Consider the following 16,216-nt stretch of genomic DNA (forward strand, 5'->3'; position numbering starts at 1 on the left):
AAGAATGGGTAGGTTTCATTCAGAACAAAATGGAAACAACCTCGATCCAACCCAACTTGTTATAGGATCTAATTTTAAATCTTGGAATCAACACCCACCCAAGGCAGTTCTAGGGTATAGGGGATTATCCTACTTGAACCAATCCAAAGAACCTACCCTGGTTGGCCTTGGAACCAAACTTCCCTTTAAATCCCAAAATAATATGAGAATGTGACGATTTAGATTCAAGCACTCATGGTTTCAAAGGTCATGGTCTCATTTGACTATAAGGTAGAAGGTAAGATTTATAAAATTTAAATTATAATGATAAATTTTGAACTTTATTCCTATGGGTAAACCTTGGAATCAACCCTAGAACCACGAAGGCCAGAAGCGACCCCGGAACTGATCTTGACAGGGTAGGTTTTGGTTGCAAAACCTTGGAATTGATTCCTGCAGGACAGGTTCCAAGTTTTGCTTTGTAATCGGACTGAACCAACCCATGTTGACCCTACTCTATTGTAAATTGCAATTTTATTTTACCAATTCTATATTGCAAGTTGGAATTCTAAGTATGTTGAGAATACTGGATTTTTTTTTCTTGAAAATTTTGTAAACACGGAAATTATATGGATTTTCAAAACTATCGAATTCAAGTATTGGAAAGCTTTTTTTTTTTAAAAAAAAGGTAAGATATTAAATAGATACGCATTCAATTCTACCCAGCCTTTTTTAACTGTAGCACATATATATATATATATATATATATATATATATATATTAAATCATATTTCCATACTTGAAATTTAACTGTCTAGGAATAGGAAATATTCTTGTATAGTGACTCTAAACCTAGTAATTTTTAACTGACTCAGGTATCGGGTGAGGGCACCCTAGAAACCCGCACTGTAATTGCAGATATTGTGTAGTGACTCTTAACCTAGTAGTTTTTTAGTACACAGATCATCGGCTTAGGTATGTTCATTCAGTCTCTGCTTTTTCTACTGGGCTTACCTTCACAATCTGCTCTGTCTATCTCTTGTTTATTCGAAAAAAAAAAGTCCAATTATCTGGAGATTGTACATGTATGATAGTCGTTCCATGTGGCTCCTTGTACTGGTATTTCCTTTTCAATAGAGCAAACAACTGAACCTGACAATGCGGTTGAAGCAGATATCACACCCTGAGCAAAGATAATGCTTCTTAATTCTGTGAAGAAGCCCTCGCCTTTTGGTGTTGGAAAGCAAACCAAGCAAACCCTTTTTCCATTAGATGAGAACAGGATTATTATATATTGTTTGATTCGATATCCATGAGTATTTTATATTGAGCTCTTCACCTCTCCCAGGAGTCAGGACTGAGGACATTTTCCTGAACCCATTCATCCTGTTTACTATTCAATTGTTTCTCTGCAATTCAACCCATTAATGACCCCAAAGTTGTTTATGGCTGGATCTTAAGATACTGCACCTTGAGGGGGCAAATATTGCTTAAAATAAGAGACTATGGCCTTACCCATTTAAATCAGAACATTATCTGGATAAACATTGGGTGGCTGGCTAATCAAACAATCAATTCCAGCAGACACTAGTTCCAGCTCCCCAACTTGAAAAAAGAATTTGTACTGGATGGATCAGAATACAACCATGTAACATTTAATCCAATCAGTGATAAAATAAGAGTGTTGCTTTGCCACTAACGTTCTGTTTGTCTTAGTTAATCAGATTTGGTCATGAAATGATAATAAATGGAGCTGCTGTTTGAGATTATAATATCTTGGTTGATCAGATTAAATCTTGGATCTTGATCTTATCCTGACATAACTGGTCACCAATAAATGATCATATATGATTTTGTGTTAAAGTTTGTGATACATTTATTAGTTGAGGAATGCTGGTATTGTAAACAAGGAGTATGTGCAACTCTGTGCAACTCTTGAATTTCTTCGCCAAATGCTATGTATAATGCTTCCCTACAATGTTTTTTTCATGGGTTGGGGAAATGTCAAAGACTTGCATGTTTACTGCAATTCTCCTCTTATTAGTAAACTTGGGACGAGTATTTTTAGTGTCAGAGGACAGAGGACGTTACCAAGCAACGAATGGTGCATACCCCTGAGTCCAACGTACTCTGAAACATGGATGGCCCATGAAAATTTGACTGCTAGCGTGTCCAATTGTCCTTTCATGTCTCCCACTATGTTTGTGGTGGTGCTGAAGCTGGGTACTGCACCCTCGAGGTGCTTGCTGGCATTTCTTTGGTTCTAACCAAGGTTTTTAAAACCTGACCGGACAGGGAACCGTTCAAGCGACCGGTTCCCGGGTCAAATGGTCCCGAACGAACGAATGACCTGTTCTGACTTAAAAATAAAAAATGGCTAAAATTCGTTGTACGGGTCAATGGTTTGGCGGTCAATTGCCCGAGTCAGTGGATCACTGACCAAATCAACATTTTTTGGCCAAAATGGTTTAAGGGTGAAATAGAACCGGTTATCTGACCAGTTCCCGGGTTTTTTGGTCCAACCATCCAGTCCAGTCCGGTTTTGAAAACCATGGTTCTAACTTAGGGCCCGTTTGGTGTGTCTTTTCGCACAGTCTTTCGGCTGTTTATAAGCTGGACTGATCGATTTTTGATCTATTCCCATTTGATTCACGGAACATTCAGCTGCCAAAAGCCGGAGCGCCGAAAAGACGTGAGAAGCTCATTTTAGGCTGATTTTGGGAAGCTCCAAATGAAGCTTTTTGCATCTTTTACATTTTATTCTCGCACGGAAAGACATGTATCTGCTAAACTAGCTTCAGACTGTTTAGATCTTCATAATGCGTCTTTTGATCGGCAGAATTACTGAAAAATCTTCCCAAAAAAACTTACCAAACATACCTTGATCGAGAAAAATTCCCAATACACGGTGGGACGTTGTGGGGGGCTGATTTGAACTCGTGGTATTCACTTGTCTTCATTAGTGGCTCATAACATGCAATTATGAACTGGTCCAATTGGAATCTCATTAATTATCAGCTATCAGCTCCAGTTGTCTCATTAATTATCAGCTATCAGCTCCAGTTGAGATAAACCATTAACAGCCCAATTTGAATTTGGGCGGGCTGGAATTCTGGAAACTGGAAAGATATCTAATAAGATGACAGAACAAATGATTTGTTTACATCCACCAGATCTTCTCACCAATGAACAACCCTTGATCGACATTTAGTGGTTCAACCTCTCAACTGAACAAATTCCATAATACCCAGTAATCTCCCTACTAAGTTAATTAATCTGCACCATAAAATATAATAATATTAGCTGCATTTAGCCTAATATTTGAAAGGCAACCACCTCAATTGGGCTGGCCGTGTTGGTGGTTAAGCTCAGTGCTCACCACGGTGGAGTCAGTTGGGAGCACATGGGACTACCATCCCATGTGATCCTTCTCTTTACTTCCGGTTCTCTGCAACAGCCATGGAAAATGGGCACATTGGATGCAGAGCTGGAAGCCCATTGGCTGTGGATATGGTGAGATTATTATTATAATAAGTGTTTGTTATGTTATCAAGTAATAAACCTTATTCGTTACAAGGAGGGATCTTATATGGAATCTTTGGGATTTCTCATCGCTGTGTTTCCTTGGGTATGGACATGTCTGGAGAATGGGAAGGTGGGTCTTAATCAATTCCTAATTACTATTTTATTGCTAATAATATAAAACATTTGGATACCATACCAGGAGAGGATAGAGAGAGAGACATCTGTACTATATACACGGTTGAGGTAGGAATAGAAAGGGGGCGCCCCAACCATGAATTCAAATAGGGGTATTCATGAAAAATCGAAAAACCGAATCATTTTCAACCGATTGGTTTGGTTTTGATTTGAAATTTTTGAAAAATTGAAGGATTAGTTCGATTTTCAGTTAACCTACAAAAATTAGGCAGTTAATCTTATTGACTGGTATATTTATTTATATATATATTTTATATATAAATATATATAATAAATATAAAAAACCGAAGAACTAAATCAGTCAAAACCAAAATCAGTGGACCGATTAACCGGTGGTACCATTCGGTTTTGGTTTGGAGAAATGGAAAACTGGTACCACTGGTTTGATTTGCAATAATTGCCTATGATTCACACCCCTAAATTCAAATACCTTGCCCCTAACCCTATCGAGGCTAGAAATCCCATCCCCGTTGCTATTCCAGCAGGTCATTCTTACTTATGGTCAGTGGTCAAAAAACCCTTCCCACTCCACGGGGACGGACCAAATTACCATTTCTAAGTTGAGACAGGTTTGGCTCATCCCCAACCCAATCACAATTGACCCATTTCTTGGGTTTATGTATGGCAAATCCTTGATTGAATCCATTTCTTGAGCTTCTACTACATTCACATGCTGCAATACAAATGGCTGTATAGTGGGTTTTGCACGTTGGTGCTGGGCAATGAGTGGTCACATGGACCCCCACAAACAAAACTAAATAATAATAATAATAATAATAATAATAATAATAATAATAATAATAATAATAATAATAATAATAATAATGACGGAGCCCTTACAAATGTTTTGAAAAAAAATTGTTTATTTGGATATATAACTATTCCTTTTATTACATTTATATTTGAAAGTACTAAACACATATAATTTCATGCTGGACTGATAACAACCTAGTTTGTTTTGTTCTAGCTGGAGCACCCCCAGCTGGTTTGACAGTTGAGCAATGATAGAGGTGAAGGCCCAACAGAGGGCCCACTAACATGGTGTCTCAGCAATTGCTTTTGAACTCATCTAACGAGGGGGGAGGTTCAGATTCACTCACTCTATAATTCACCTTACCCATTTGGTTCTCAATTATTTGGGCCGACTTCTCAAAAAAAGTAAGCCATGTCCAAAGAATGCGCAAGGGGTACAACATTTATTGTTTACCTTTTTTTCTCTCCTTTATTTATTTATGTGTTGTCATTTTTTTCTTTTGGGTTGGATTTTTTTCGGGGGGAAAAAGAAGGGGAGGAGGGTAAATGGTGTTTCTTTCATATTGTACTTGAATAGATAAGGGCTCCTGCTTCTATGAATTGGAACAAAAACAAGGGAAAAAAAAAGAGGAAAAGGGGGCATCACAACGTAGCAGAATTCTCAGTTTATTTGAATTGGCAAGTGAGACCAAATTTTCAAAGAGTAGATAGGCAAAAGAGGGAAGTAGTGAGGCCAATGTCTTGCCAGATTCGACTGGTTCGAATGACCCAAACTGGGCCCATTTTGATTTTGTATGTGGGTTCACCATTGCTGAAATTGAACTGGTGAAGCAGTTAAACTGGGGTAAGCCATAATCACTGTATCGGATTGAAGCGTTTAGGGTTTACTTTTCAGCCATTCTGGTCTTGTGAGACCCAGCCATCCCTTCCTTGGTCAGCCTAATGGCTCGACCCAAGTGGGACCCACCACCCCTCTCACCAGGTTGACATCTGGGTTGGATTTTAAGAGGTTGTTTGAGACTGAAAATTACATCTTTGGATTATTCAGGAGTGCTTCTTAAACTAAAACCAATTATTTAACAAACAACAGAGTCTAGAGAGAGAGAGAGAGAGAGAGAGAGAGAGAAAGCACCTATTAAGCTTATTTAGGTACTAAGATAGGTGGGGAAGGTAGATAGAAAAATGAATCTTGGAATTAGAGCGGTGCTTAGGCCCATAAATTATGTGCACAAGTAGGAGGGTAGGTGAGCAGCCCAACCTCCATCCAAATAAACCAAACTGGGCTCCATCCAATGCAAATCCCTTCCTCTCTGGAAGCTGCAACAGGTATACTACTTCTACAACCTGGAGGGGGGGAGTCTGGACAGTGGACAACCTGTGGACCCTCCTAGCTATGGATTAGACAACCCACGTTTCATTTCTTGAGGAAACCTAATTCTGGTGTCTTCATTTCTCTAATAAATCGAGCCCCATTTGCATCTTAAATGAAGACACCAGGTACAAGGACAGCTAACCAATATTCAGACTTTGTATCTATACCGTAGGACACCAGGACTATATCCCGCCCTGAGCAGGAATTTGTATTTGATTGATTCAAAGGCTTGGATCCAGTTGGATATACCTCCCACTCATATATCTCAAACGGGGATCTTACATCAAACTATGTATAATTAATAGAATTACACTAAAAACATTATCACATGTGAATCTGATGTCATATTTCCGGAATAAAATGATTCTATAATAGTTTCTTGTAACTTAGGGGTCGTTTGGTAACATCTGAAGTGGCTGAATTGAATGATTAGTTATCATCAAATGGTCCCTTAAGCCGTCTGAGTGGTGGCTCGGTTGGCATGTTAGCTGGGTAGTCCCAGTAGAGACATGGATTCAAGTCCCAGTATTTCCACCTATGCTGAAAAGTTAGTGTGTTGTGTTAAATACCAAAAAAAAAAAAAACTAAGTGGTCCCTTGGGTTCTAGTTTGGTTGCAGAACAAATTTCTTTTGCACGGTGTCAATGCATGGGAATGCAAAAGGGCTATATAAATTCTGGTTTGCATTTGCTTTAGATTTGACTCTATCTTATTTGTTTGTGAAAATTAAAATAGAAGCGACTTCTACTTTAAATGAAAGAGAATAGAGGTAGGAGTAAGTTTTATCCTGGAGTAAGATAAGGATACAAGAAGAAAGGTGGTACAAGTTTTGCATCAGTCTTTAAGAAGTTAAATTTGCACTGCCAATTAATGTAAAAGAAACAAAAAAAAGTACAAATTTTGTGTTAGATATGAATGCAAATTACAGTTGCAAATAAACAAAAACAAAAGTGAATATAATACAAATTTTTCACCTGATCAAGATTTGCACTGTCATCAATTGCGGCCTTAGTATACAATATTGTGTTCAAACCAATTTTACTAATAAATACATGTTACTCTTCTCTGCTATTTATATTCAAACCATTAGGATTGGATTTAGGTGGATCCATTTTTAATCCAACAATAGGTCAAATTCATATAAACTACAAGTCAATTGAACAAATGGATGCCATCTGCAGTCCTAGTAGGAATAATTTCCATTTGTTTGCAATGCAACTACATTCATTTTGGCTCAATTTAGAAAGAGTACAAATGCAAACATGTATGGTGCAAATATATATAAAATAATACAAAATACAAAGTTTTGCATTCTGCATATTTGTAATTGTACTCCTTCCAAATGGAACCCTTAATACAAATGTTTGAACATTCAAATGAGAAGAATTCAAAATTTGGCCTAGATTTACTTCAAGTGTTACTTTCCTTCAAGTTTTATTTTACTTGCAATTAAAACATCTACACTCCCATATTTTTGTTTGCATTAAAGCAAATAAAATTACAAGCAAAATGGATCACATTATGAGCAACACCCAAATAATTAATGGAATCCAAACAGTACACTAGCGTAGACTCCCCATCCACTTACTATATGTAGAAATTATTTAACAGAAAATATAAAAAACAGGAGGACAAAAAGGGGAGCGTGCAGTAAAGCACCGGTTGAGCTGGACATTGAGAGCTGCATAGTAAATATGGGACCCAAACGTATTGGGATGACACGTGGAGACAGGTAGATGCATTGACAGGTGGCAAGGGAGGTGGCACACACGGGTTTGTTGGTTGGAGCCCTCCTCATCTTTTAAAAGGTGGGCTGTGACGTTAAAGAGCCTTTAAGGCAAACTCAGCCCATCCACATGTGACTCTTTAATTAATTTATTTTGTTCTTTTATTAACAATTATATTAATAATAATAATTATACGGTGAAAAAAAAAGTTGCAACGCCCAAAGGAGGAAAAAAAAAAGCGCGATTCTTGTGCCTTACGAGAGACGGGTCTCTTTCTAGATTCTATTCCCCATAAATATACTGGATCTCTAATTACGAAAATATCCTCCATCTTCCCACAGAATGACCTTTGCCTCCTCCAATGTTTTTGCCGGACAATATCGATTATAAAAGAAATCCCCGCTTATTTTTTTAAGGTACAGTATTGGTCTCGAATTAACTAGTAAAAGATCCTAATCCGACGGTTTTAAGCATCGGTTGTTGGCCTTATTGCTGGTGCTTCATATCATGTGAAATGAGCACATCTTTTATTGATTGATACGTTTTTTCTTCTGCAAGTGGTCCACAGAAGAGGCAGCTCACTAACACAGTTGTAAGCCATCACAACCATGAATTGGATTCGGAGGTTGGGGCCCCAATCGGGCCGCTAACTGTTTTGATCCAACGCTTTATAAGCGGATGTGATTTCCGGTTCCAAACCCAGGTTGCTGAAATGGAGTGAGTGATGGCGTTGACAGAATGACAGTCCTACAGTCAACCAGAGTATTAGCTTAAATAAAAGAAAAAACGATATAATGATAATAAAGACGAGGGGTCATTGAAAAGGAGGCGTCGAACTGTCGAAGGAAGAACCCATAAAGGGTATAGTCGTAAATTCAGAGTGGATGCCAATAGACGAGGGGAAAAGAGATTTCTTGCACTTTCTTTACTTTTGCTTGAGGCTTTGAGCAATTTGGCTGGCGTCTTATCTTTTCTCCGTTTGACGAACCCGGGTACCCGTGATGAGTTACGGGCTGTAGCCGGTGAAGATGTGACGCTTTTACCGGGTAAAGGCAGTCAATGAGGGGAAGTGGGTCTATTTTTTCTCTTTTAATTCGGGGGTTGAGTGGGAGTGGTAGAGTAGCGTGAGGTGGGAGAGGTATCTGTGGTGCCAGCGAAGAAGTTGAAGGATCAAAGCTTTCTCTGAGTCAAAGCTGGCAGTTCTTTTAGGGTTTGTTTTTTCTCTTCCCACCCTATTTACCTTTCGACATTTAGGCTTAAAACCATTACCTCTCACTCTTTCTCTCTCCCCCCTCCTCTCTCTCTCTCTGCTTCTTCTCCGTCTCTCTTTCCCTCTCTACTTCCTGTTGTCCCTCTAATGTGAGAGAAATGAGGAGGCTTTGAGGGAACTGTAGTGGTTGATGCATCTCCAACCATGTCGACTTCTCCATCTTTGGCTGGTGTGGAGAAGAAGCATTGGTGGCTTCGCAATAGAAAGGTGGGTTTCACTTTCTCTGCTTCGTTATTCGTTTTTTCTTACCGATGATCTACTGTGGGGGATTCGATTTATCGCCTTCCTTCCCCTGTTTTATTAAGCTTTCTGCCACTGTTGGTGTTTCATTTTGGGTTTTCCGGACTGCCCTGCGGTCGACTTAGTTGATCTTCTTTTCGGGTTTTGTTCTTGTTTTTTGTTTTGTTTGAACGTTTTCTGATTGACCCATCCACCCCAGTGAGGCCTTTATTTCTGGGTTCCTTCTGTTCGATTTCTTCAGTGGCATTGTTTGTTTACACCGGAACTCCATCTTAACTGACCTGCATTTGCTTCTCAGATCGTAGACAAATATGTAAAAGACGCTCGAGTACTCATCGCAACCCAGGAGCAGTCGGAGATCGCCTCGGCCCTCAACCTCCTCGATGCCGCTCTTTCCCTCTCTCCGCGGCTTGAGTCGGCTCTGGAGCTCAAAGCTCGATCCCTCCTGTACCTCCGGCGCTTCAAGGAGGTCGCCGACATGCTCCAAGAGTACATTCCGAGTTACAAGATGGTTTACGAGGAATCGTCCCTCTCCTCCGATAACTCTTCTCAGCAGCTCTCAAGGGAGCGAGTTAAGCTCCTCTCGTCTGATAACTCATCAGACTTTGCAGATCATAAACCTTCCTTCAAATGCTTCTCTGTGTCCGACTTGAAGAAGAAAGTCATGGCCGGCCTCTACAAAAACTGTGAAAAGGAAGGCCAGTGGAGGTAATTTCCTCGTTTATTTCTCCATCTATTGCTATTTAGCTACTTCCTTTGTTTTCATTGTATCCTGATTTTTGCTTGTTTAATTCAAAGTTCAAACTGAGACCACTAGAATAAGAAATTAGTTAACTGATCCGGCGCCAACCAAATCCAGAGGGTCATACCGGAGTTTCTAAAATTCGAACTTTGACCAAACATGTTCGGATCAGAGGGGGGGGGGTAGCGTCGTCATTTAGGGCTATGTTGATCTTCAATTAGAGAAGAGGACAAATTTCTGTGAGCCGGCTGGTTCTGTAAATTTCCCTGTTTGAATTATCGAACCGGTCGCTGACCCTCGATTTTACGATGTAGGTACCTGGTTTTGGGTCAAGCTTGCTGCCATCTTGGGTTAATGGAAGACGCTATGGTGCTCCTTCAGACCGGAAAACGCCTAGCCTCTGCGGCATTCCGGCGGGAAAGCGTGTGCTGGTCTGATGATAGTTTCACCTTCTCCAACGTAGCAAGTTGCAGTGACTTGAACACCACCACTGCTCCAACCACAACTCCACCAACGGAATCCGAGAGTGTGACGCAACTTCTTAGCCATATCAAGCTCCTCCTCCGGCGCCGCACGGCCGCTCTTGCTGCCCTTGACGCCGGCCTATACTCGGAGGCCATTCGCCATTTCTCCAAGATCCTTGATGGACGCCGGGGCACCCCACAGGGATTTCTTGCTGAATGCTATATGCACCGAGCGGCAGCTTATCGAGCTGCCGGTCGAATTGCTGAGGCCATTGCAGATTGCAACCGCACCTTGGCACTTGACCCAACTTGCATTCCTGCCCTCAGCACACGGGCCTTGCTCCTGGAGGCCATCCGTTGCCTTCCCGACTGTCTCCGTGACCTGGAACACTTGAAGATTCTCTATGATTCAATCCTCCGAGACCGAAAGCTACCGGGTCCTGCCTGGAAGAGGCAAAATGTTCGGTACCGTGATGTGCTGAGCAATCTCCGCCAACTCACAGCCAAGATCCAGGAGTTAAGACAGAGGGTTGCATCAGGAGAGACGGGCAACGTGGATTACTATGCATTGATTGGGTTGCGGAGGGGGTGCTCACGATCTGAGTTGGAAAGGGCACATCTGTTGCTAACCTTGCGTCACAGGCCTGATAAGGCGATGAATTTTGTGGATCGGTGTGAATTTGTAGACGATCGTGATCTTGAATCTGTTAAGGATCAAGCGAGGATGTCGGCGTTGTTGCTATATCGGCTGCTGCAGAAGGGTTATTCCAGTGTGATGACTACAATCATGGACGAGGAGGCAGCGGAGAAGCAGAGGCAGAAGGCTGCAGCTGCACTACAAGCCGCAGCAGCAGCAGCTGCAGCACTTCAAATTCCAGCTGCAGAACCAAAACCGGAAGAGGAATCGAGTAAGTCGACGGCACAGAAGCAAGATAGGAAACAGCAACAGCTAGCTTCATCGTTAGAATACAGTAGTGACAGCAGTGTGGAACCAATGCCGGATAAGAAGGCCGCGACGGCAGCCGCGGCAGCATCCGTTTTCCAAGGGGTTTTCTGTCGGGACATGGCCGTAGTTGGGCATTTGCTGTCGCAGGCCGGGTTTAACCGCTCAATTCCGGTAAAATACGAGGCATTGAGCTGCTGATAATGAACAAATAAGCTTTGGGACCTCAGTCGACGAAGTCCCTTTCTTGCCAGAAGGAGGGGGTCTACTCGATTCATCTGTTTCTTCATCCATCTTTTGTACAAAAATTCCGCCTGGAAAATTTTGTCGCCTCTACCCCCCCCCCCCCCCCCTTTGTGTAGTTAGTTCTTCTCAGTTACCTCTCTGTTTTTATTTCTATTTCTTTTTTTTTAGATTTTTTGCTTTCTTCATGTAGATGTACAGTACAGTACCCATTTCTACGTTTGGATTATAAGCTTCTCCTTTCTTCCAATGAATGAGGCGTAGCATTTATGATGAATGTTGTTTTCTGAGGAGTGAGGAGCTCTTTCCTGAGGGTGGTTGTTTTGGTTCTGTTCTCTTACTTGTCTTGTGGTGAAGTTCTTCTCAGTTACCTCTCTGTTTTTATTTCTATTTCTTTTTTTTTTAGATTTTTTGCTTTCTTCATGTAGATGTACAGTACAGTACCCATTTCTACGTTTGGATTATAAGCTTCTCCTTTCTTCCAATGAATGAGGCGTAGCATTTATGATGAATGTTGTTTTCTGAGGAGTGAGGAGCTCTTTCCTGAGGGTGGTTGTTTTGGTTCTGTTCTCTTACTTGTCTTGTGGTGACTTCTGTACGTTGTTTTTCAGTCTCTCAGTCTCGTCCATGTGTTGTTGAATGGTTGGTGTGCGAACTGTCTGTGACCCAGTCTCTGGAGAATAGAGATGGTTTTTTCTAGTTTACGTGGCTATGGCTTTCTTTCCAGAATGGGCAGAGCTGTCTTTACAAAAGAGAGAGAAAAAGACCTGTTTTTTCACATGGAGATGGACCATTGGGCCACGGCTGGGCGTAGGCATACATAATTCTGCTAAAACGCACATTAGAGGTGTTCATTTGTTATTAAACACCTGCTTAAAGAATGAGATTTGAGCAGCGATCACTATTCTGACTTTATCACTTAACCAGAAAAAAAAAAAAAGATCTATAATCTCCCTCTTGTCGTTTTGTGCTTCATATACAGCCCATAAGGCTAGCTTATGTTTAACACGACTGAGGTGGCAGTCTGTAACTCCACTCTAGAACTGGAATGATGGCTTCCTCTGGTTTTTTTTCCCCATCCACCAGCTCGATCTATAGCCGAAGGCACACTCCACTGTAAACTCTTTATGGCTGTTGGGAGCCAGGGAGCCACTTGTCAAAGCCACGTCGTTTCCTTGATTATTCAAAAGCTGCACTCGATTCAGACATCAGAACTTTGAAGTTTGAATCCAGCACTCAGACCTCTAGGCTCTAGTGTCTCTGAGAGTTTAGCGGTGTCAATTCCGGTTTTACGTTTCTGTAAGACAAACCTTTTCCATTAAAATCAAAAGATTGAAAACTTGGGAGGATTGGCCCTGGCCGTTCCTGAAATCACCGCTCTATTAGTATTGGCTGATGACTGAGAGTTTGGATTCCGATTTGCATATGACCGGACGGATGGAGAGTGGAAACTTGTTTCTAATGCTAACAATACTCGAGTACCTCCGGTCCGTCTGAAACGGACAATGCAATGCATATAAAGCAAGCATACATTGGTCAATGAAAGGTAGTCAGTTTCTAATTGGCTGAACACCTACTCGAGTTTAGGTGGCACTCCTTGTTGTTTATTGGCCTTTTTCAGCATTTAGTTGTTTTCGAGGGTGGTACCGTACATTGTAGAGTTATTGTTAGAAACAAAGGAAAGGACTCGGAGAGTAGAAAACATCCCTGTTTATCATGGATCAATACTTTGGTTTCCCATTTGGGTTAATTTTCAGATTATAAGCATTCTGGTTATATATAGTAAGTTTCAATCATACAAAACAAACTAACTTCGGCATTGTATTAACGCACCGAAATTTTGACAGATTCAGAAATCTCATTAAATTGGGCTGGAATTAAAAAGCCTGGGTCAATGCTTGGCAACCATATCCATGTGACTGTGAATAACGTCTCACCTCTCAAGTCCGTGACCACTGATGACTCTCGCTCGCTCGCCATGCGTAGCCCTTCACCATGATCACACCATTGCCCGCACTGCACCACCACCACCAACCACAACACAGAACCTAGGAGGCAGGCAAAGTTTTAAAAGGCTAAAGTCTTAGTTGAGGCGTAGTGGTTAAAAAAATTAAGGCGTAAACTTTAAAATTTAAGAAAAAAAAGTAATTAAAAATTATAAATAATAAAAATAATGTGTAATATGTTAAGTTAAAATGATGGAAGGTACAGATATTCATAAAATAAAAGTTTATAAGTATGAAGTTTTAGCTTTTAAGCAGTAATTAAAAAATAATAATTATAAGTATTTTATATTTTATATTTCAAAATTCAATCTTACGAAATTATTCATATGAAAAACCATCTATATGGGCATTAGATTTATGGTTGGGGTATCGGGCAATATTGGTTGTTTTTTTTTTTTCAAATCCGGTTCAAAGGGGTCGGTTTAAGGTCCATCCACCCCTGAGCCAGTCAAAACCCCGATGGATCCCTTGTAGGGGCATATCGGGAAACTCCCGATACGGGCCGATACGTGTTGATTTTTTTCACCTTGCATCCAACAGTTGTGAAAAAAGAAACAATGTGGTTTATTTGATATATGTAAAAAAAATCAATAAAAAGAAAAATAAATCAATTAAAAAAATAAGAAAAACAACAAACTTGGGATGTTAAATTAGAACATTAAGAAAAAAAATTCCATTTCATTTATCCTAGAGAAACTAAGAACTTGATTGGCTTTTTTTTCACATTAAACTCTCTTAGGCTAAAATACTAAGAGAAACTAATAGAACTTGATTTGTCTTATTGGTTTTTGATATTTACCCCTTTTATTTGGCCCATAATTATTGAAGTGCTTTTTCTATATATTTTGAACTATAAAAAATACATAAAAATATTTATTTACTTATTTTTGCATGAAACTACTAAACAGTATTGATATTTGAGGCTTACACCCTTTTAGGCCTCATGTTAAACCTCACGCCTTGAGGCTTGAGGCTTACACCTCATTCTAACAAGGCTTAAGCTTTGAGGTAAAATCTAAGCGGCTTGCCTCAAAGTGTATGCCTCACGTGGCTTAAGCCTTTTAAAACTTTGAGGCAAACATCCAATTAGGTTATCTATGTACCCTAGTTTGGGTTCGTGAGTGTTTGTTTGCCATACAAAAGTAAATTGATTAAGAGGAAAAAATATTGGCATATTTGTATTGTGAAGAAAGTGCACAAACTTGTACTCTTTCCTTCTCCATGTTTATAGGCTTACTTATTTTGTCAATCGAGCAAGAGAGACTACAGTTGCAAATGATCCGATCCGAGATTCATCCTATTTGGTCTAATTCAGATCACCTCCTGTTCGGATCTTCAAGTTGGATAATAGAATCAGATCAGAAATTGGATCGGATTTGGATCACCCCCTATCCGATCTGGTATATATTATATATTTATAAATATAAATATATTAATACATATATATATGTATATGGATATATGTTATTTATTTATAAATATATTTTTATAAATTTGTTATATTATTTATTTTTTATAGAAAACATGTATATATGATAAAATAATTAAAAATGCTTGTATTTTTTGTTTCTATTTTATTTAAATTAATTTATTTTATTTTTCTTATAATAATTCATTTATTTTAAAGAGAACAAGTTGGATCGGATCAGATCCCAAAAAATTCAACTTACCAATATGATTCAAATTCAAATCAAGTCCTATCAGATCAGATGAAATCTTCGAATTGAATCCAATCCAACATGAAAGAGTCAGATATCCTATCTGTTTGCATCCCTAATAAAGACCACCATACCTCGATTTGAGATAAAAAAAGAAGAATACAAAATGGGTTTATTAAACGGAAGAAAAGGTATTTATATAGAGTACAAATTTATGTTTGTATTGCAAACAAACGCAGCCTTATTCCTCGGATTGTTTTTCAGTTTGTAATTAATAAGAGAAGCGAAACTCGCGGTAGCGATGGTTTGTTGGATAGACCCATTGATAAAATTGATTACCTTTGACGGCTCATTCAATTCATTAACTTCCAAACCATCCCGTACTTGCATCGGATCCCTCTCAACTCTCATCAGGAGTCAGGTCAGGGTCTTCCATCTCCCCGTCCCACTAAAGTTCATTACTTAATAAATTCGTCCACGCGAGCCAACGACAAAAAAAAAAAAAAATTCTCAAATTATTTGAAATTATTAAGCTAGTACAGAGTAACGAGCAATTCCAGCCAATCCGTGAACTTATTAAATTTAATGATCCAGGTATTTTCGTAAAAGTTAAGCCCCAAATTACTCCCTAAATACCTAATTCTTCGACCCGATAATTTGGTAGTTTAGTTCAAAAATGCTGATTAGGTTCATAATATAGTTAGTTAATTAGAATGAAACATGTCTAGAATTTGTTGAACATGTGAAGATTACAGACAATTTGCTCATGATATCCAGCCAATTTTGACTTAAATAAATACCATTTTAATATTAATACAATACTTAATTAATGCTTCTGGGCTTTGATATGCTATTAATCCATTGTAATTAATACTTCTGCATTAATGTTTTTAACCCCGTTGGATCCAAAATGGGCTCCTCATTAATGACACACCCGGCTCAACTTTTATCTTTTCCGAGGGCCCATTTATTGAGGACGACCCTGGGTGGGTGGGTCCCCCACCTTAGATGGATCAGATTGGCTGCTACATTTTCATCGATCGTACCACTGCATGCGGACAAATCATCAACTGATTCCTGGCGTTACAATTGGACAAAAG

At 39.5% G+C, this 16,216-nt stretch overlaps 1 protein-coding gene across 2 annotated transcripts; it reads left to right on the top strand.

Moving 5' to 3' along the window:
• The first annotated feature begins 8,552 nt into the window (after window positions 1-8,552).
• LOC148861337 (uncharacterized) lies at window positions 8,553-11,729 on the top strand. Of its 2 annotated transcripts, none has more exons than XM_088941008.1 (3): window positions 8,553-9,027; window positions 9,359-9,768; window positions 10,117-11,729. In XM_088941008.1, the coding sequence occupies exons 1-3, from the start codon at window positions 8,965-8,967 to the stop codon at window positions 11,408-11,410; spliced, it is 1,767 nt and encodes a 588-aa protein (XP_088797134.1). In that variant the 5' UTR covers window positions 8,553-8,964; the 3' UTR covers window positions 11,411-11,729. The 2 variants fall into 2 exon arrangements, with proteins under 2 accessions (XP_088797134.1, XP_088797135.1); XM_088941009.1 differs by having other exon boundaries at window positions 8,657-8,760.
• Window positions 11,730-16,216: the final 4,487 nt, after the last annotated feature.

Source organism: Nelumbo lutea, chromosome 4 (genome assembly GCF_056320005.1).
Source record: "Nelumbo lutea isolate HS-2025 chromosome 4, American lotus-T2T, whole genome shotgun sequence".
NCBI classification, from domain to species: Eukaryota; Viridiplantae; Streptophyta; class Magnoliopsida; order Proteales; family Nelumbonaceae; genus Nelumbo; species Nelumbo lutea.